Genomic DNA, 22,664 nt, shown 5'->3' with positions numbered 1-22,664 from the left:
AAAGTAAAATCTAATGTAGCAGTTGCCCATCCTGAGGAGATTCACATTCCTTCCTAATGAATTCATTAAGTTGAAGATGATTCCCAATGACCAACACAAAGACACTTTAAGTAGCACCGTTTATTATAATCCTCAAGTGATTGATTATACAGTTAGAGAATAACAGTGAATAAGAGGAACCATCCAATAGAGAACAGAGCACCAATTCAACTGGATCCATCAGTTACCAAGTGCTGAGGTCTGAGCCCAGCTACACCGCAGAGGAGACTGACAACTGGAAAAGGAGACCTGATCTGGAGGAGCTGATAGTCTGACCAGGGAGAATGAGACTCCTGGCCAGGAAAGTTAAGTTTTAACACAAGGCCATTGTTGCAAACTTGATGTTGACAGTGTTTGTATAATTGATTAGAAAAGCACCATCCCTCTTCTTCTCCTCTCTCCCACAAGAGGCTAAAAAGGAAACATCATTCTGAAGAAATTATGACTTGGGCTGGACCTTGAAGGAAAGATGGATTTGGATTATTGGAAAAGAGAAGGAAGTGTTTTGGTTTTGCTTGTTTGTGTGTTTGTTTGTTTGGTAGGGAAAAGATTTTGTATGGGAAGTATGAAAGGGAAATGTACAAGGTACATTCTAGGGATAGTGAGGTGCTCAGGATGATAGACAGACAAGGGTTCGTTTAAAGGAAACCACTCTGGAAATAGAGAAGAACTATATAATTTTAGAACTGGAAAGGTCTCTAGAAATTATCTATAATTATATATTAATTTTGAAGAAAAAGCTGAGACCCACAGGGTCCAGCATTTAGTATAGTTCCTGGCACATAGTAGGTGCTTATAAATATTTATTTATTGATTGATTAATTGATTGATTGATTTAAAGGGACTAACCTAAGGTTGAATAGCCATTTAGTGGCAGATCTGGCTTACAGGATTCTGACTCCAAATCTGGTGGGCTCACTATGACCACCATGGTGCTCTCTCTATTTTTTTAAATGCCCAGTCTCCTCAATTTGACTACAAGTTCTTGAAGGTCAGAGACTGTAGTGTTGTGCACAAAACTGGTGTTCACTCAGACCTTGATCATTAATTTGGTTATATAATGGAGGGAAAAAAAAAACCCATGAAACACTGAAGTAGTAGGTAGCAGCTTGGCTTCTGGACTCTCCTCCATTACTTACTAGCTGCATGATAACTGGCAAATTATCAAATCTGTTTGGACCTTAGTTTCTTAATCAGTAAATGGAAGAGAGTACTATTTTGGCCACCCACAAAGTCTTTTAAGGTAGTGTCCTTCAGGGTCATACAGTTCAACACTAAGAATCAGGCAATCTGATGGTCCTTCCTCTCAAGGTTCCTTCCACTTTTGACTGAACTGCTAGGTAGAATGGTGGAATGAAATGAACAGGACTTGAGAACCAGGAGTACTGAGTCCTAGCCTCAGCCCTGTCATTTAAAGGCCACATGAATTTGAGTAAATTCCTCTTTCTCTTTGAACCTCAGTTTCCTTTTCTGTAATATGAGAATAATAGCTGCTTAATGTTTGCTGAATTGAAAATATAGTCCAAACCCAACTAGATATATATTTTTCCCATCTCTTGGCCCTTATGATATATTTAAAGGGAAAATATTCCACATGAAATTAAACCTTGCTCTTGTCAGATTTTAAGTGAACAAGTTCCTTGAAAATGAAGTCTCTCATATATGTCTATGTGCATGTATGCAATGATTGTATGTGTATATATATATATATACATATACATGTACATACACATATATAAAATTTCCTGGGCCAGTTACCTGTGAGGTAGAAATCTATCCCAGTCCTACATTTACACTATGGGGAATAGACAATGGATGGACCCTCCTCCCACCCTCCAGTCTGGCTACCTAATCAGATAACCTGGATATGGAATGGATTCTCCCTTTGGCTCCTCTATCCATATGGGCTCCAGAATTCCAGATAACATTTCTAGACATGGGACTGATGATCCACTTGACTGAGCTGTTTCCCAGATAATATCCTACCACACTCTGCACTTGGTACGGGATCCACGTCTTCCTGACTTTGGGCCTTGGGGTAACTGGGGAAGGGGCAGCTAATCCTCAGCAGGTTTAATCAGGTGGCCATTGAAGGTGATGTAGATGTCAGACTCCTCGCTGTAGATAGCATTCTCTCGTTCTCTCTTGAACATCCGTACCCAGACCTCGTCTCCCTCCTCCAGGTCCAGCATGAGGCTTTGACTCTGCATAATACTCCGGTCACTGGGCTGGGTGTACAGGATGGCTGCCTCCTGGTCATTCCTCATCAGGTGAAGATAGGTCTCCTTGAAATTCCAGGTATGCACATTCAGGTTGAAAAAGTAGATGCCAGCTACATAGCAGGAAAACCGGCCCGTGAACATGTTAAAATGCTTGTAGAGATTCACAAACTCTGTGTCGAACGTGACATCTTGGAAGTAGTCAGAGCTGTGGAGAACCTTTTTCCGACCCACAGAGAAGGCTTCATAGACATGCTTGCAGGAGTTCCCTGGCAGGCCAATTTGTCCCTTCTGGCCTTTCCGTCCTCTGTATCCCCGCTGGCCTGGTATCCCCTCCTTCCCACTCACTCCAGATTGACCTTTCTCTCCTGATTCACCTTTCTCTCCTGCAGTCCAAATAAATCAACATAGGATGTCAGAGCTAAAACAGACCTTGGAGGTTTCCCAGGCCAACCCTTTTATTTTACAGTTGGGAAAATTGAGACTTATAGAAAGTAAGTGACCTGTTCTAGCCCATACAGGTAGATCTGGCACTAGCACATAGGTCCTCTATAATTCCAAGCTATTTCTACTCTCCCTCATTTTGTAGAAGAACAACAAATTTAGTAAGAGGAAGGGATTGTTTAAGATCATGCCATAAACTAGTGGTAATTCCTAGATTAGAGCCTCTGTCTTTGCTCTCCTAATTTAGTATTTTTCCACCCTTTATGCTTTTCTTACTCTTCCCCAGTCCTCTACTTCCTTTCTAGAGCCTTATATTAGTAAGGGTCTGCAGCAATGTGACCTACTTATGCTTCTGGACTTGGAGGGCTCTGAGTGCTCTTTACAGGTAAAGAAGAATAGAAATGTTAATAATAATAATAATAACAGATCATATTCTGCAGTTCTTTGAAATTTATGGAGATCTTTTCTTATAACCATGTGAAGTAGATAGTACAATTACCATTAGCCCCATTGCCTCATTTTATAGGTAAAGAAATCAAGGCAGCTAGAAATGAAGTGACCTGCCTAAGCTCACAGTTAGTATATTATGGAGCTAAGATCCCAACTTAGGTCTCCTGACACAACTCTGGTGATCCTGGTCTAGCAGTCTTTCCATTGCACCAATACTGGATTTTTGAGGCAAGTTATATGATTAAAATTATGTTTTCTTTAAAAAAAAACCCAAAGACCAATCCTTAAGGTTATTTGGTTTGAGTAATAGAAAAGTTAAACTCTGGGGGCTATCTGTTGGTATAAAAATAATCTAAGTTCTCCCTACCTACTGGGTAAGGTCTTTGAGTGTCTCCTTTTCGGGAGTGTGGGGTGGGAAGCACAAACTAACCTTTAAGGATGGTAATGTCAATGGTAGGTTGAAGCCGGGGCATCACCCATGAGGGATAGTTACTCATCCTGTTGGAAGGTGCAGGGACAGCACCAGGGGATCCTGCAGGGCTACAGCATCGTACACACTTCTGGGCACTCTGCTTGGATTGTCCCAGATCTGGCCAGGCCCCAGCAAGTAATACCAAAACTGACAGCATAAAGAGGAAGGCTCCCATCTCAGCTCCTGGAATGAAAGCATGAGTGTCACCAAATTGGGTAACAAATTTGTTGTGTCCTTAATACTCCATCATAACTTTGTTTGCCTCTTGGATAGCCTCAGAGAGATTATGTGTACATATGTGGAATCATTAATCAATTTATCAAAATGCATTTTCCCTTTTCCCAGTGTTATACAGACTCTGTTGGGAATACAAAGAACTACCCTTTGCCCTCATTACAATCTGCTAGGGATACAAATGAAAAGAGCCCCACTGGAAAAGCAATGACTTTCTCCTTACTTCATATGAAGTCCCTTTCACCTCTGAGAATCTAATTCCCGTTGGGGGAGTACATCAAAGCAAAGCATTGTGGACCTGCCCTATCTTGATCTCACTTTCTTCATCAGTAAAATGAAGAACTAAAAAAGTTGGTCATTAAGGTCATTTCTAGCTTTCACCCTTGATCATGGTAAGGACTGTGGGAAATCAGAGGATGGAGTGATGAGCTTCACTCATCTTCCTCTTCCATTCTTAACATCATATTAAGCTGGAAGGGCCTGGTGGCCATTTGGACCAAGTCCCTCATTTTGCATATGAGAAAACTGAGGACAAGGAAGATGCAGTGACTTTTTTTTAAGGTCATTCAAGTAGTCTATGTGATAGGCAGGATTCCCAGGCTTCTTCTCTAGCCCAATCCATTATTTCTTGTTGGAGATGAATGAAAATTATTAAGTTATTATTTTTGCAAGTTATTAATATGGTCATAGAAATTAAGTGAAATTGAGCTACAGCCAGAGAAAGGCAGCCTGACATAGTGGATAGAGGGTCAACTTCAGAATAAGGAGGAAATGAATTCAAGTTCTTCTTCTGATACAAGCTGGTTTTGTGAAACTGGTTAAATCACAACTTCTTAATAGCTCAGGGAGGTCAGAGCTAGATTTCTGACAACTGCCACATTACCACCACCACCACCAAAAGACTAGAAATAGAGATTGGAGTCAGACTGGGTAAGTCCTTGAATGCCAGGCTACAGAGCTTATATTTTATCCTGAAGTTAATAGTGAGCTGCCAAAAGTCTTTGAAATTCCCTTTTCCTCTATAGTGAATCTAATTTTTACTTGTCCTTCCCAGCCAAGTCAGATTCCCATCTTCTCCTTTATTGATCTCAGTACCTCAAAATGAGTTCTCAGTTCAGTCAATTACTATGATATATTCCATTCTATCAAACTGAGCAGGCATAGCCTAGGCTTCTGAGTTTCTTTTATCTGTGTACATGAATCAGCTAAGCCTGCCAAGTGCTACAGGGGATGGTATTGCTTTATTTACCTCCTAAGGGGCACAGCGCATTGCACCTACTAAACAATATGTTTGGAACCAAACTGTTATTTTATTATTATAAGAAACTCCTGGAAGGGAAATTTCCTTTACCAGTGTAGACAGACACTTGATTAGCAATTTGTTGGGAACACCAAGAATTGGATTCAGGTATTCTGAACATTAAGGAGTACTCTTTACCTTCAACACTGGACTTCTCATGGAAAGTTCAATGAGTCTGCTGATTTGACATAATGATGGAACATGTTGGGGGAAGGGATCAGTCATTAGAGGACCTTAAAATTTAAACAATGGAATTGGAATATGAGAGAACACAGGCAATAAAGATAAAGCCCTGATTTCTCTACCTAAGAAATCAGGCATTACTTGTAGGTTAAGGAGATGACAGTGTCCCTGGACAGCCTCTTGTTTTTCACTTCAAAGCTAAGTACTACTACCTCAATGTCTAGGCTGACCTGGAATCAAACCAGTGTGAAGCTTGGGACTTAGGGCAGAACACTTCTCCCTGGTTCATTACTTTCTGGCATAGTAACAACTCTACCCAAAGGCCAGCCAAACAAGGTTAAGTGACTTGCCCAGGATCACACAGCTAGGGAGTGTCTGAGGCCAGTTTTGAGCATAATACCTCCCATTTCTTTGGTTCTCTGGGCTTGGTTCTCTATTCACTGTGCCCCATAGCTGCTTATGAGTCTTATTTCCTAAAGGATTTGGCACTTCGGTCTAGTAGACATATGAAGAACAATGATGAGATTTATTCTAAAGGTCTTATTGCATTTATCTTCCTTCCTTTCTTCCTTCCTTCTTTCCTTCCTTCCTTCCTCCCTTCCTTCCTTCCTTCCTTCCTTCCTCCCTTCCTTCCTTCCTTCCTTCCTCCCTTCCTTCCTTCCTTCCTTCCTCTCTTCCTTCCTTCCTCCCTTCCTCCCTTCCTCCCTTCCTCCCTCCCTCCCTCCCTTCCTCCCTCCCTTTCTTCCTTCCTTCCTTCCTTCCTTCCTTCCTTCCTTCCTTCCTTCCTTCCTTCCTTCCTTCCTTCCTTCCTTCCTTCCTTCCTTCCTTCCTTCCTTCCTTCCTTCCTTCCTTCCTTCCTCCCTCCCTTCCATATCATTTTATAAAATTCCCCAATCACAGCTAAGCTTATGTTTAAATCAGATACAGTGCCAGATTTCAATAATCTTATAAAAAATAAAGAGTATAAAATAATCAGTCTCAGAGATTGCATCTTTAGTTTCTGGGATGTATCACTATTACTTTCAAAAGCATCTTTTCTCAGTCCTCATTGTCCCCTATTCAATTCCAACAAATGACTATAAGAAGAGTGATTATTATGTGTTTATTATATATTTCTCCTTGGAGGTTCTTTTGTCTTGCCTTAGGAGTTCAGAAGAAAGCATTATTGAATGTTCAACATGAAGGATTAATATAACCCCTAGTTCTGGGAATGAAATGAGATCTTATCTTGCATTGGGCCACTCTCTTGGGTGCCTTTAAGAGATTAATTTTCCATACCACATGGCTCAGCTATTAGCAATGGGAATGTGGTTTTCTCAGTTGGGACTCATTTATTTCAGTATGATTTATGATTACTGCTAATAACAACAATAACAATGATGATGATGATGATAACAGTCCCTCATACTAAAACTGCTAAAATTCTTTCATTCCCATTTCTTCATTTGTTTCAGAAGAACCCTGTTAGTCTACAGGACAGGTATTAGTTTTTAGTACCATTTTATAGATGAATAATCAATCTTAGGCTCAAAGAAGGAGGTGAATTGTCCACGATCAGGTGGCTAGTAAGTGTCAGATTCAGAGGTAGAGCCATAACTAGCAATTTTTGCTCCTGGGAAAAGCACTATATATATATATATATATATATATATATATATATATATATATATATATATATATATATCTTTGGGGTGATAGTCTGGGATAAACTGGGGTGTGACCTCCCTGGAGAAAAAAGCATGAAGAAGGATATCTTGAGATATTTATGCTCCTGAAGGACTAGTCACTCTGGAGTAGGCAGGAGAAGCCAGAGGACTCAGGAATGTCCATGGAGGGGAAGAAGTGGTTCCTCAGAAGTATAGTTGGTATCCTTTAAATTTTTTGTCCTAGGGTAAATCTCTATTTTCCCTACCCTAGTTACAGACTCTTGTCAGAAATAAGCTTGCAGAAAATGAATAATATGTAAATATGTTTTGCATGATAATACATGTATAACCCAGAATGAATTACTTGCCAGCTCTGGGAGGGGGGAGGAGGGAAATAATTTGGACCATATAACTTCAGAAAACTCATGTGGAAATTTGAGATTCGAGGGGTTAGGTGAGTTGCTTAAGGTCACACAGATGGTAAACCAGGTCTTTTCCCATTCCCACTAGATTACTTCTCTGAAAAACAATCATTCACACCTTTTGAGTTCTTCATAATTTAGCAAGACCTTCCATATCCTTTCCTGATTAGTGTGGTACAGCTAGAAAAAAGGTCATCTAGTCCAAACCTTTTATTTTACATCTGAGAGACTAAGGCCCTGATGGGTTAAGTGATTTAGCCAAGGGGAGATAGATATTAAATGGCAGAACCTGGATGGGAGCTTTAAGTTTCTTTTTGCTCTAAATCTGCAATCCAGAAGGAACCCAACAGATTGACTGGGCTCATGATCTTAGTTTAGGAAAGCATCTACCTTTGGTTACCAAAGGACTCACTGAGAGAATAGGGAAAGCTCAGAGCAGTCCATCATTGCTACTAGAAACCCAAGAGGGGTGTGTAGGGTTCTTGTCTCATCCACTTCTTGCCTCATTCATTTAACCACTTAATTCTACCCACTAACTAACCTCTATATATGTACAGAGAGGAATAAAGGTAGAAAACAAGCACAGAGGTTGTGAATCTTCCTTTGAAACTCACTTGACCATTAGGCATCATCCAACAGAGTAGTGCTCTGTTTGCACAGCCCCAAATATAATGGAAATTCAGCAGGCATAGAAACACATTTGTTTCCAGTATAGACCCCAAGATTGTGACGCCCAAGACAGCTCTGTAATGTTTGTTTTTCTTTCTCAGTAGCAAATCCTGTACTATCTTCAAGGTTGGGAATGAGAGAGCTGTTTGGAGACCTAGGGAGAAGCCTTCCCCTTTCTGGCTGCTCTTCCTAAGGGAAGAGTAGGAATAGCTGTGGCTTGAGACCCTGGATACTCTGTTCTAAGACCCAGTCTCCTGGGGCTATGCCCAGCCCAGTCCTTGGTCAAATATTTTTCTGTCTTAGGAGCACCACTTGACTTTGGCTGGGTCAGACAAGGGCACAATTCATTTCTGCTCAGGAAAGGATCCATACCGGAGACTTAAAACTCATCAATCTGTCTGCTTCAGCTGAGCCAGACTTACTAAATGGAGGTAATGTCTTTAACACTTTCTTGACCAATTCAGGGGAAAGTAGGGATGATCTTTGACAGGCCAATGAAAGCTCTCTTAACATCACAGAATGGCAGAATTGGATAAGGTCTCCAAGGTACTGAAAACAAATCCATCAATTATAGAGGAATCCTACTCAAAGTTGTTCCATCTGAGTTCTTTAAATCAGGTCCCCCCTCTTTATTAGAGTCCTCACTTTTCACAGGTTGGCTTATCTTGACACTGTCCTCTTCCTCTACTATTCTTTTTCCTCTTCTATTTTTATCCTTTTCATCGTGGGCTAAAGTCTAGTCTCAGCTACTCATTAGCTGTGTGACTGTGGGAAAGTTAGTTCAGGGAAAGAAAGACAAACCTGTAGTAGTTGTCTAGTTAATCAGAAACTCAGTCCCTCTCATGATATTTTTAGCTTCATGTCTGTTTGTTTGGGGTGGGGGACAGGGATAACCTCTTATTAAATAGATATTCTGATCATTTTTAGCTGATTGTATTTAAGCAACTTAGACAGCTACTTTTTTTTTTAAGTCTTCTCATGTCCACTCAGAAACTCACAATTTGGAAAAAAAATGATGTTGATGTTATTTTTAACATCCCTGACAAGAGGTTACCCAACTTTTGTTTATGAAAACACTTTTATTGATTTGGTTCTCCTTCCTTCCCTCCCCTTACCCTCTATTGCACACAACCCATTTCATTTTGGCATAGCACACATTGTCAATGTGGTTTTCCTTATGTTGAATTGAAATCAACATGTTCCTCCTTTTCTTATTATAAAGTAGATTTATAACTAGAAGGAACTTGGAATCCAACCCATTCCAGCCCCTTCATTTTGGAGATGAGGAGAGACTCAAAGACATTCAAGTTTCTATAGGGTCACACAAGCTCAGGTTTTCCAATTCTAAATCAATATTCTCTTCAATGAATTTTGCTGCCCTTCATGGGCTCTACATGAAGATTTAAAAGAAAATCTTTTAAGTCAGGGACTTGGTGGGGGAATTTAGGAGTGAGATGGAAAAGAGACAGAGAAACCAGATTCAGAGAGTGGGCAAAAGTAGTGGCTCAAGATTATGATGGTCTTTTGCTGGATGTAATAGAAAACTACTCCCCCCCCCACCCCCCCCCCCCACACACACCTCCAGTGATTAACAGAGTCTAGCTGGGATCTGGACAATAGAGATAGAATTCCTCTTTAAAAGACCACATTTAAGCAAACAGAAAAAAGAAACAAAAGATAGTGGGACCTCTGCAGCCTGGAACCAGCAGGAAATCTGTCCACTGAAATCAGTGTATTCTTTAGAAACTGTTCAGTAACAGCAGATTTGGTAGGGGTTGAGGGGCATAGAGGAAAGGCAACTGCTCTGATCTAACTCTCCCATCTGCAACTCTTTCTCTACCTCAATACCTTTTTTCCTCCTGAGATTCAGAAATACACACAAGTACATATATATGTATATATATATATATATATATACATATATAGTTGTCACATACTGACCAAAGGAGGATTTTTTTCCTTTTTCATGTGAGTCTACATGGGTTGTTTTTCTTGCAATATGAAGGGAGAGACTCCCAAGTGGACAGGGAAGAGGGGAGAAGATTTGCCTGCCAGTGTTTTTAGCCTCAGCAGAAAAGCTGGAGATCACTAGTATTTTGAGAAGTGCAAAAACCCCAGCAGCTGAATGTAAAGGAACTGCGGCACAGGATATTGTTCAATGAAAGTCCTGATTTCTACAGCAATTCTGCTAATAATTCACTAAATCCTTTGATTATAGATTTAAAGATATCTTTAAGGGACCTCTAAAGGTCATCAAGTCCAACCACCCCCCTATTTTAGAGAAAAGGCACTGAGGCCCCAATTGGTTAAATGACTTGTTCAGGCTCCCACAGTTAGGAAAGGGCAGAATCAGGAATCAAATCAAGCTTTTCTCACTTCTCTGTCTCTAAACCTAGTGTTCTTTCCTCTCCATCACCTGAACCAGTTCTTTTCCTGCCTCAGCCTCAGTTTTCCCATCTGTAAAATGATAAGGTTAGATGATTTCTAGGGTTTCTTTCAGCTTGAAATTTTTATGATTTTCATTTCATCTCTATCCCCAGTACTAAGCACTGTACCTGGGGTTAGAAAGGCATTTAATAAATGCCAAATGAATGAATGATGTCTGCCTTATCTATCCCATAGGATTATTGCAAGTTTTGAGGGTCATCAGAGGCAATAGAAATAAAAATGTTTTGAAAGATTTAAAGAGCCTGGAGCAATATGCTGTTATCCTTCAACACTTACTGCCTGCAGCCAGTCTGCTAGAGCAGGGTGTGGCTGGGAAGTTTGTTTGCCAGTCTAACTGTGCTCCAGAATGCCTCTAGGGATGGGGCCAGTGGGGAAGGACAGGAAGTAATTCTTCATTCTGTCCAGAGACACAGAGAGTGTTTGCCATGCTCTGCAGCATGGCGCCACTGTCGGGGCACAGACTCCAGGATGAAGTTCAGGGCAGTTCTGCCTGGCTGGGCAGAGATAAAGCCACCTGTGTAATGGCCTGAGTCATAGATTCATAGAATCTCAGTGATGGGACCACAGAAGCAATCCAACCAAGCAGCACCTGAGAAGGTAATCTTTTTTGCAACAGCCCTGACCAGTGGTCACCCAGTCCCATCTTGAAGACTTCCAGTGATGGGTCTGAATTTGGGCACTTAGTCTACTGTGGGACAAATTTCCATTTTGGTTGTTTCTTATATTAAACAGAAATTTGCCACCCTGTAACTCCCCTTTTTGGCAGTTAAGTAGTGCAATGGATATAGCTCTGGCCCTGGAGTCAGAAGGACCTGAGTTCAAACTTGACCTCTGACCCCACCTAGCTGTTTGATCTTGGTAAAGTCACTTAACCCAGTTTACCTCGGTTCCTGATTGATAAAATGTGATAAACCACTCCAGTACCTTTGCCAAGAAAACCCCAAAATGGGTGTCACAAAAAGTCCTATTTGACTAATCAACTAAATGCCAAAAATAAAACTTCCATTTGATGGAGCAATGGATAGAGTGTTGGGTCTGGATTCAAGAAGACTCATCTTCCCAGGTTCAAATCTGATCTCAGATACTAGATACTAGCCATGTGATTCTAAACAAGTCACTTAACCTTGGTTACCTTAGTTTCTTCATCTATAAAATGAGCTGGAGAAGGAAATGGCAAACCATTCCATTGTCTTGGCCAAGAAAACTCTAAATATGGGTCACAAAGATATGATGCAAACAACTAAAAGATAACAATAGTTTTCAGGTATTTCTCCTGGTTCTCTCCTCTTGGGATGAACAATGAATGTAGACCCTATTTCCCTCTTCCTCATGATAGTACTTTAGACATTTTCACATTGTCATTATGCTCCCCCTCCTTACTCCAATGGCTATTTTTCTCTCCTGTGACTGGATGAGGGAGACTTGTACATCTTTTGTAAGCATACCCAATTTCTTCAACTAAGCCTTGAATACCGGGATTTCCAGTTCCCTCTCTACTCTGCTTATCTTTTTCTAGCTCTACTACAGTTTGTCTTGTACCTTAATACAGGGAAAAGAGCACTGACTGTAGAGCCAAATATCTTGGATTCTACTTCTATTTCTGACACAGCCTGTAATGTCTTGGACAAATTTCTCAGCCTCAACATGTACACATACAATATATTTAAATATGTTAAATATTATATGTAAATGTTATATATTATAAATATATGAATATTTATATATTCACTTAATGTTTATATTATATGTATAGTCTCCCTCATTAAAACACAAACTCCCATCAAGAATTATTTCATTCTTTGTACTTATATAAAACCTAGTATCTTAATAATAGTAGGGTCTTAATAATAGCTACTTGTTGAATAACTGATTGACAGGATAGATGATCTCTGAATCTCTTTCTATTTCTTGATTGTTAATTTTATTATCTTTTTAAATTGTGGTATCTAGAACTAGACTCCAAATGTAGCCAGATCAGTGCAAAGAACTGTGGTATTTTTATAACCCTTGAAGACCAAAATATTCCTGTCACTACTAGATGACCAGCCTGGGTTTTTAGTCCTTAGTAGTCATAACTGAGGGAAAGGAGAGCAAAAATTTCTTCAATATCCAGATGGAAGAAATCCTGAGAGCTCCTTAGATCCTCAAAACTGAAAACCTCATTCAGGTGGTCTTCATAGACACCTCAGCCCTTACCTTAGCTTTTAAGATCAATCTGAGGCTCCTTGGAGCAGGCAGGAAGCCAGGGGACAGAGAGAGTCTGGCTTTTACCCAAGACAACTTCAGTCGCTTAAGTGCCTTAAACCTTTAAAGCATAAAGGATACACAAATTACTTAGAGCATGCTACAGATAGTGTTACCTCCACCCATATCTTTGCAAGATAATTTCAACAATGTATTCTATCTAAAATCCCACCAGTGGAGAGAAAGACCTTATTCAGGGGGCAATTTTGTAATCTTTGGTCATGAAATCCCCTCCACCTTCCAAATAGCAAATGCCACACAACAGTTTCCCCCTAGAATTTCTAATACTTGAACCAATCCAAAAATAGTACTGGACAGGTCTTTTATCCTCCAGCAATAACCCTGGTCTGACCCAACTTGTGAAAGGAGAAACCCTACTTGTTTCTGGCTCCCCCACCTGGGAATTGTAGGAAGCTGCAAAGGTAAGTGAGCTAGTGTAGTAAACCAGCATGATGCTAAAGTAGCATCCACGTTCCTCTCTCATAACAAAAAGGAATTTGAGGGTGGTCCTTATCTTTGTACAATAGAACAGTTAGGAAGAGTCAGGACTGGTTATTCAGAGGATTATATCAAGCTGGAAGTCAGTCTCTAGAAGGATGCCCAAGAGATCTGTCCTTAGCCCTTGTTCTATGATATGGGTAAAAGCATAAATATCATGCTTGTCAGATGTAAAGGTGATACCAATCTGGGCGAGATGGATAACACACTTGATGATATAAGTAACATTTCATAAGATCTCAGTAAACTAGAGAGAAAGGATATATTCAAAAAAGCTGGAATTTAATACTGATAATGTAAAATCTTATACTTGGGCTCAAAAATTAGCTAAGTAAGTACAGGATGGGGAAGAAATGGCAAAATAACAAGAAGATCTAGTTATTGGTTTTACTGTAAACTTGTGAGTCACAGTTTGATGAAACAACCAAAAAATCTTGGGCGAGACTAGGAAAATTACAGAATGCCTGAGTTGGAAGGAATTAGCTAATCCAGCTTCTTTCTGTTATAGATAAGGATATTGAGGTCTGGAGAGGTCAAATTACTTGCCTGAAGTCATATCACAAGTTAATGTTAGGACTGGGATTTGATCCTACATTTTCTGATTTCAAATTCATGGTTTTTTTGTACTACACTATGCTGCCTCCAAACAGAATTATCTAAAAGCGCAAGGGGTTGTCTTGGGAGTTAGTAAGATTTTTCATTTGGAGGCATTCAAACAAAAGGATGAAAGACTGTTGGAATGTTGTAGAGAGGATCCATCCTTTTTCAGATATAGGTTAGACTAAGTGACTATTGAGGGCCCTTCTCATTCTAAGATTTTATCGCAATCCCGGAATATTCTCTAAAGTGGACCCCAGTTGTACATCTTCTCCTCCAAATGCTAATGAACTATGTCATAAATGTGTGCCTTTGGTCATAAGGGCAATCAGGCAAGAGAATGCTGACAATTTCCACTGCTCCATCACCAATGGAAAGCCTTTATTTTTCTTCTCTGAGGTTATCAGCATCATCTTCACATTGGCAGATGGATGGCATATTTTTATGTGAATCAATAATGACAGCCCATAGTAGGAGAGCTTTCTATTGTCTTTCCTGCCTGCCCTGTAGCCCCAGAAGCCTCTGTATCTCTTTTTGTAATCTCCTCCCCCTCCCCACCTGCCCCCAGCATGTATTGACAGTCAAAGTTGTCCTTGATTGCCAGGAAACTCTCTGTCATGATTTGGAGGAGACCTTATGTGTTCTGGATGGCCATTCTAAAAAAACTACCATTTCACTTGCCACTTGCTAACATGAGTCAGTCTCTCCATGAGAGTGCTGGAGTTCCAGAACTGCCAGGCAGGCCAGAGCAGCTAGAGATAGAGTCCAGACTCCCTCTTTCTGCCTTACCGGGCATATTGCAGCAGGGTTGGATGATTCATGGGTGAATCAGATGCCCTTTGGACTTTCTCAGTTTCTGTTCAGTACTAAGACAGCCCAGAAAAGGAGGAAAGAGCAGAGAAAAATAGCCGATTCCCCAAACACCCCAATACCCATTGATGTACTTCTATGTTGGGAAAATAGATTTAAGTAAGTTATAGTCTCCCTTGGTCTAGCTTCTGGCATAGTGGTCCCATTGCCATGACATCTGTCAGAGTAGAGAAAAACGTTTCTGGGGACCAAGAAAGAGGACACATTTTGCCAGTTTCTTCCTGTTGGCTCAAAGTTACCCATATACTCATATTTGAAGGAATTTCTCTTGATCAGCACCTATTCCTAGTGGGGCAAGAAACCTTCCCACACATGTACTTTTCCAACTATGCATTCCAGCCTAGCTATTTCAAACAAAACCCTTCCCCTTTCCTGGAATGCCATGTCAATCACACTTGACCTGGGAGTCAGGAATCTGAGGAACTGAGTCTCCTCTAAATGTGCGCTACCTAGGATTAGGGAATAACACCCCGGAAATTGTGTTCCTCAGCCGTTGTACCCAAATGAAAGAGAATAATTGGTCCATTCTCATTTTGTGTGCACCACAAATAAAAAAAGGAATGCACATGGGACTTAGCTATGGACTTAGCTATCAAACCCACTTCTAGAAAAAAATGAATAACTCTTTTCTGGCCCCACCCTGGACCAAGTGCAAATAGATAGCCAAGGCCTGACCCTGTAGGCCCCAGGTTCAAATGAGCAAATGAGAAAGACTTCAATGAGCTTCTGGGCACCTTGCATCCCACAGACTGATCCTGGTCAGCCCTTCCCATCCCTTTACCTTACTCAGTGAGGGCTCAGGCTCCTTGCTGCTAGCCGTCCGGCTTCATAGTATGAAAGAGCCTGTTTATTCCACCCTCTACTTCCCCCTGTGGCTCCTACTTCTGCTGCTGCGTTCCCTGGTGGTGTCCAAATGTAACATTTAAAATTGGCCCAACTTTTTCTTCAAACTCAGCATCCACGGGGCAGGCAGATTACAAGCCTCCATGTGTATTGGGTGTCGGTGGCAATTTAATTGCATTCCATTCCACTCAGCCTGAGACTTGTGCACAGTTCCTCCCCCTTTCCCTTGGGGTCCTCAAACTTGCACCACCATTTCTTCATTAAGGATAGCCTCCCCTCCAGGATGTGAAAAAGCTGAAACGTCCTGGTCAAATGTCAAGAGACATATGGAAACAATTTGCTGGCTTTGGGCAGTTTTGTGGTGTCTGTATCTTAGCTGGGAGCTTACTGAGGATTCCCAGATATTTTAAAAAGCAAAAGTGGAAAGGGGGGGTAGGTGGGTGGAGCATCACTCTGGCCTCAGACAGCTCTTACCCTTTGGAAACCAGAATATCTTGCCAAAACCAGAGGCCTTTTAGTCTCATGAAAACTATAGTTTTTCTCAGGCTCAACCTTTGAGGCTGGAGCTTTTATTCCCAATGGACCAGAGGTTAGAGATCATGTAGACTAGTGGTATCAAACTCAAATATAGAAATGGGGACCATAAAGATCCTCGAGGGCCCCACGTTAATTTTAAAAGATAATATCTGTTTTATGATGTTTTTGTTCATTTTGTTTAATATTTCCCAGTTGCATTTTAATCTGGTTCAGCCACTTGGAGAAATGTTGTGGGTTGCATATAACCTTTTGGTTATGGGTTTGTTACCTTTGACCTAGAAAATATGACTGCAGGCTGAAAAATAAGTTGCGATGGAAAAAGGTGAGAGGATGAGAAGAAAGTGTGAGAAGGCTGAAGGGTAATATAAAGAGGGTCAGATTCAAGGTTTAGCTGTTGTAGGTCAGACTAGACCAGGACCCAGATGCTAGACTTATTGAGACAAGGAAAGTCAGTGGGAAAGACTATAACCTTAGACTATTGTTTAGTTATTTTCAGTCATATCTGAATCTTTGTGACCCCCTTTGGGATTTTCCTGGTAGAGCTACTGGACTTGTTTTGCCATTTCCTTTTCTAGGTCATTTTTCAGATGAAGAAACCGAGGCAAACAGGATTAAGTGACTCATCCAGGATTATAAAGCTAGTACCTGTCTGAGATCACATTTGAACTCAGGTCTTCCTGATTCTAGGCCCAGCACCCTATCCATTTTGCCACCTACCTACCCTAACCTTAAGTTATAAGGTAATAATTTCATTAGAGAAGCTAGGGTATTTGGCAACTTAATTTAGGTAGATCAGATGGTGAAAAAGTTGTAGGGTTTGGTGCCACCATCTATTGCCTCAAATGCAAGTTACAGTAACAGGGAGAGAGGCATGATGTAAGGGGATTCTGGCATTGTGCCATTTAGGCTCCAGTTCAAATGACTGGCATGGAGAAAAGTATCATTTTTGTAGTGGGTATCATAGTCATTCCTGGGCCAAGGTACACGGTAAAGCTCTAGGAACTAATAAGATTGTCAGGAATAAGATAAGGGCATGTAGTTGTATATTAAGGATTTAAAAACAAGACCCCAAAGCAACCAGATGGGTTAGCGGATAAACTATCACAGTCAAAGCAAGAGTTTAATTGTTAGAACAGAATGAAAAGATTGGAGCAGGACTAGTGGTAAGGGTGACTTGGTACCAATTGCTAGGTCCAAAGGTCTTATCTTTTCCTTTTTTCAGGGCTTAGTAACCCTGAGGATAGAGTTTCAAAGGTTCCAGGTGAACAGATTGGGTAGAGAGCAGAGAGTAGAGAGGCAATTGGATAGGAGTGTGCTAGAGACAGGTAGAGAGCCGCACGAGAGCCCATTGTTAAATTTTCCTTATGTATGTCCACCTCAGAGAAAGAACTGATAGACAGAAATAATAAGACATAGTTTTATATAAACATATATCTTTTTGTCAAATGATGCCTTATCTAATGGGGAAGAGGAGGTAGGCAGTTAACTAAGTATTTTAATATAACAAACAAATTTAAATTTTAAATTATGATTATACCTCAGAAATTGGCAAACACTATAAATCAGGACTTGATTGATCATTTTGTTGATTGTTTGGTAATGGATAAAACTTTAGTAATATAAGATGAAGCTTAAAATTATATTTTGCATATATTTTGGGGGAGTCAGATCTGGTTGTTCTCAGTACACCAGTATAGTAAGGTCATTATCAAAACTCCAGTAGGAAATTGACAATCTGAATCCTAATTCTAGCTTTGCTCTTAACTCAGTATAGAACTTTGGTCAGGTCACTTGGAAGAATTTCCAGATTTCAGATTCTAAGAAGGAAGGGAACTCTTAGGTAACTGAGACCAATTTACATTTGACTCAGAATTTCCTCTATGAGGTCCCTGAGGAGTGTTCATCAAGGCTTTCTTGTGGGATGCCCACTGAGACTAATCACTCTGTCTTAGACAAGCCCATTTTATTTTTGGATAGTAGTAATTATTGGGAAAATTTTTTTTTCCTTATATCAAGGCTAAAACTACTTCCCTGCAACTTCTTCCCATTGCTTCTGATTCTGGTTTCTGGTCCACTGTGGCAAAAAATAGCAAGTCTAATTCTCCTTTCACATGAGAATCCTTCACATAATTGGCAACTGTTCTTGTCCTCCATGAGACTTCTCTTTTGAGAAGCAGCATTATGTAGCAGGATAAGTGATTACAGTCAAAGGACTTGCACCTAATTCAAGAATATTCAGCTTAAATTTGGAACTATGCTCAAAGGGCCACAAAAGAATATCTACCCTTTGATCCAGCCATAGCACTGCTGGGTTTGTACCCCAAAGAGATAATGGACAAAAAGACTTGTACAAAAATATTCATAGCTGCGCTCTTTGTGGTGGCCCAAAAACTGGAAAACGAGGGGATGCCCATCAATTGGGGAATGGCTGAACAAACTGTGGTATATGTTGGTGATGGAATACTATTGTGCTAAAAGGAATAATAAAGTGGAGGAGTTCCATGGAGACTGGAACAACCTCCAGGAAGTGATGCAGAGCGAGAGGAGCAGAACCAGGAGAACATTGTACACAGAGACTAATACACTGTGGTATAATCGAACATAATGGACTTCTCCATTAATGGCGGTGTAATGTCCTTGAACAATTTGCAGGGATCTAGGAGAAAAAAAACACTATTCATAAGCAAAGGATAAACTATGGGAGTGGAAACACCGAGGAAAAGCAACTGCCTGAATACAGCGGTTGAGGGGACATGACAGAGGAGAGACTCTAAATGAACACTCTAATGCAAATATTATCAACAAAGCAATGGGTTCAAATCAAGAAAACATGTAATGCCCAGTGGACTCACGCGTCGGCTATGGGGGGTGGGGGGAGGAAAAGAAAATGATCTATGTCTTTAACGAATAATGCTTAGAAATGATCAAATAAAATATATTAAAAAAAAGAATATTCAGCTTACTTTCTGTCTGTTCCCTTAGCCAAGTAAGTTGTCTGGACCCCAGTTTCCTTTTCTGTAAGATGTGAGCAAGGAGTTTAGACTTCAAAGGTTCATCCATTCCAGTGTTATAGGAAATTTCTGGATACTAATTTTGCCTTCTGATGAGTTTACCATAGGATATATGAAAAAGAAAATTGAAATCTGGTCTTGGAACCAGGAAGACCTAGGTAGGTTCAAGTCCTGTCCTTGATCTTAATTCTGATTCTGTATTTCCTGCCATGGGTTCCTTAATGCTTGAGGGTTTTTAATAGTAATAATAATATTGTAATAATTTAAATACTCCTAGGCAAAAGATATGGACAAGAGACTAAAAAACATTTTGCAAAAAAGATAAAAAGCAGATTATCCCCAGCCTTCTCTCTTATTTATAATACATTCTACAATGAAGTAATTGCTTCTGCACCCCATCACCTCTAGTTACTAACAATTCTTTTTCAGAAACCAATTCCCCCTTGGATTTAATTATAGTGTGACCCAGATGGTTCTTGAAGCCATATTCTCCAGCTTCAGAGGCTGATGACTTAGCTAATAGGGCAATGGATCACCATAGATACTTGATTCTCATATATGCCTGTTGCTAACAAACTTCCTCAATCAGGACCTCAATTTTTCCATTTATCAACAATGGTATTTGAATTAGAAAAGTGTTAAGGTCACTTCAGAGTTTATTATTCCTTGTACTTAAGAAAGGGAATGGGAGAAAAAGAGAGTGAATAAAGAGGGAGAAAGGATGAAAATGGATGATAATAATAGCCTTAGGGCAGAGGATTGCTTTTAGGAAAACATTTATCTATCTCATTCCAACCCAAGCCCTTATCTCGTCCATTTTCCTGAATAGCCTCACTATCCACAGAAGCTATTTAGAAATTTTAGAAGATAGTGGTGATTATAAAGCAGTATTAAGATTCTCAAATCCTGCTACATAAAGATGAATTTCATGCCAACCACTCATTTATTTATATTAATCACAACAAAACACAAAACATCTTTTTCTTTAGAAAATCTTGTTCTCACTAAAGTACCCAATCAAATTGTGACTTTCCTGTATATACAGAATTTTTACACTCTGAATCATTTCCTAACTATGACATGTTATTAATTTAACTTAATAACAACCTAATCTTCAGTTCACAGTTGGAAACTGCCTTCACACATAAACAATAGAATGTCAGAATTTGGAAGGCTTGAGGGAGATAAGTTAGTCTAAACCCACAATTTTACAGATGGTAAAACTGAAACTTCTAGTTAACAGAACAGCAAAACTAGTTAACAATTTTAGTCATCAGTCTCTTAAGTTGGAGGTGTTTAGATTCAACCCTGGAAGGAACTTTGGAAGTCATTTAATCTAACCTCCTTTTCATCAATTTGTAGATAAGGAAAGAGGTTTAGAGATATTTAATAACTTGTTTTAATAAGGTAACAAGGGGAGTAAATGACAAAGCCAGTGGGAACCTAGATCCTTAGATTTCTGTTCTTTCTACTGCATCACTCCAGGCAAAGGACTGTTATAGTAACCAGCACAAGGCAGTGATCTTCTCCTCCCTCCTTCAAATACTCTGGCTTCATACAAATCCCAAGAAACCTCATTTCCCTGAATAATCATCAGAGTTACAGTAGATGACTGAGAGGACTGTTTGCACAGGTGGGCTGTTTTGGTTTTAAGCATAAGATTTTTTTCTCCCAGGAAAAGGATGCTTTTCCAAGAAAGTTTCTCCCCTAGGCTAATTACTTCTTGCTTATAATAAAATTATTGGGGAGGTGGTGCTATTTTCACTTATAATTATAATAATAATGCCAATAATGATAATTATGATAATAATCATTTTCATATAAGCAGTGACTTAGTATTTATAAAGTGGCACAGGCATTCTGGGAGCTAAGATGGCAGAGTAAAGGATGCTATGCTCCTCCAATCACACACACACACACACACACACACAGAGAAATAAATTACCTCAAAACAAAGGAAAGCTAAAGGAACACATCTCACTGGGATAAGAGAAGAGAGCAGTCCCAGGCAGCACAGTATCTGTGAGAATTCAGAGCAACCCAACATGAGGCAACTCCACCAGAGGCAAAAGAGGTGTAGAATAGGAACTGAACCCAGCCCAAGGAACTCCTCAGAAGCATAGAAAGCAGAAAAGGGGGAAACATACAAACTCTTATATGGCAGCAGTGCTCTGAGACCACAACAGAGTATGGGGGCAGGGGTGGGGGGTGGCAGACTGGAACTTCAAGATCCTTCTCATTCCTACCTAGTAGCAGGGCCCTAGGGCTGCAAGGGAGCAGAGAAGTAGAACTGAAGCCACAGCAACTTACTCACTCCCACTTGGCAGCAGAGTGCTTGAGGTAGTAGAGCCCGGAGTAGAGAAACAGGAGAGCAGGGACCTGCCAAGCCCATGAAACAACTGGTAGCATGGGGTGCTGAATAGAGATGGACAAAATGGCTACAAACCTTCCCAGAGCAAGTTAGCTAGACCACCTCCTTGACAGGCATACTGTGAGGAACAAGGGTAACCAGTCCTACTCCAAAAGCTATAGAAAAATACTCTACAAACTCAGGAGAAGTTTGTCCTCTACCGTAGGAACAGAGAAGAACTTCAAAGGATAGCTAAGGTAATGAAGGTGGGGGAGGGGGAGGGATACAACTAGAAAAAAAGAACACAAAAAAAAGTCCAAACTACTCTGACCTTAAAAAGCTACTTCAGTTTCGGGGAAGACCAAAATGTGAGGACAAAAATGTTAAAAAGGAAACATGTCATCCTCAAAGGAAAGTGTGAAAGGATTTCAGGCCTCAAAAGAAGCCCTGGAAGAACATGAATAGATGTTAAAAAACCAAATTATAAGAGAATTGACAAAAAAAACTCAACAGCAGGGGGGAAAATTTTTATTGAAGAAATTAACTCCCCCAAAACTAGAATAGGCCAGAAGGAAAGTGAAGCACAAAAATATCTTGAAGAAAACAATTTTCTAAGGAATAGAATGGACCAAATAGAAATGGAGACAAAAATGAAAAGTAAATAAATTTTAAAAATTTATATTTAATTGAATTAAAAAAAAACTGAAGAAAACAATTCTTTAAATAATAGTATTAGCCAAATGGAAAAGGTAATGCAAAATTCTAAAGAAGAAAATATCATCCAAAAATTAGAATTATATAAAGAAAAGTGAATGAAACGATAAAATATCAGAAAACAGTAAGGCAAATTTTTAAAAATGAAAAAAATCAAAGAAAATCTAAAATACCTTACTGGAAAAATGTCACACTTGGGAAAGAGACCTAGGAGAGAATCTAGGAATCACTGGAACATCTGAAAGAGTATTCCAAAATTTTTAAAAAAGTGTCTAGACACCGTATTAAAAGAAATTCTCATAATAAGCAAAGAAGGAGTTCTACCAAATTCCTTTTGTGACACAAATATGGTACTGATTCCAAAACCAGGCAGGTCAAAAACAGAGAAAGAAAACTATAGACCAATCTCCTTAATGAACATAGATGCAAAAATCTTAAATGAATACTAGCAAAAAGACTAATACAAAAAGTGAT

General features: G+C 39.8%; 1 protein-coding gene across 2 annotated transcripts; it reads right to left on the bottom strand.

Annotated features, from left to right (window-relative positions):
• Positions 1-105: 105 nt before the first annotated feature.
• On the bottom strand, positions 106-15,899 carry C1QTNF8 (C1q and TNF related 8). 2 transcript variants are annotated; one of them, XM_007499283.3, is made up of 4 exons: positions 15,517-15,898; positions 12,723-12,831; positions 3,583-3,807; positions 106-2,644 (listed from the first exon to the last, which is right to left on the bottom strand). In XM_007499283.3, the coding sequence occupies exons 3-4, from the start codon at positions 3,797-3,799 to the stop codon at positions 2,097-2,099; spliced, it is 765 nt and encodes a 254-aa protein (XP_007499345.1). In that variant the 5' UTR covers positions 3,800-3,807; positions 12,723-12,831; positions 15,517-15,898; the 3' UTR covers positions 106-2,096. The 2 variants fall into 2 exon arrangements, with proteins under 2 accessions (XP_007499345.1, XP_001373831.3); XM_001373794.5 differs by lacking the exon at positions 12,723-12,831 and having other exon boundaries at positions 15,517-15,899.
• Between the last annotated feature and the right edge of the window lie 6,765 nt (positions 15,900-22,664).

The sequence above is a fragment of the Monodelphis domestica genome, chromosome 7 (assembly GCF_027887165.1).
Source record: "Monodelphis domestica isolate mMonDom1 chromosome 7, mMonDom1.pri, whole genome shotgun sequence".
Taxonomy (NCBI): domain Eukaryota; kingdom Metazoa; phylum Chordata; class Mammalia; order Didelphimorphia; family Didelphidae; genus Monodelphis; species Monodelphis domestica.
Note: the sequence above shows the minus strand (reverse complement) of the source record. Positions and strands in the feature narration are given on the sequence as shown.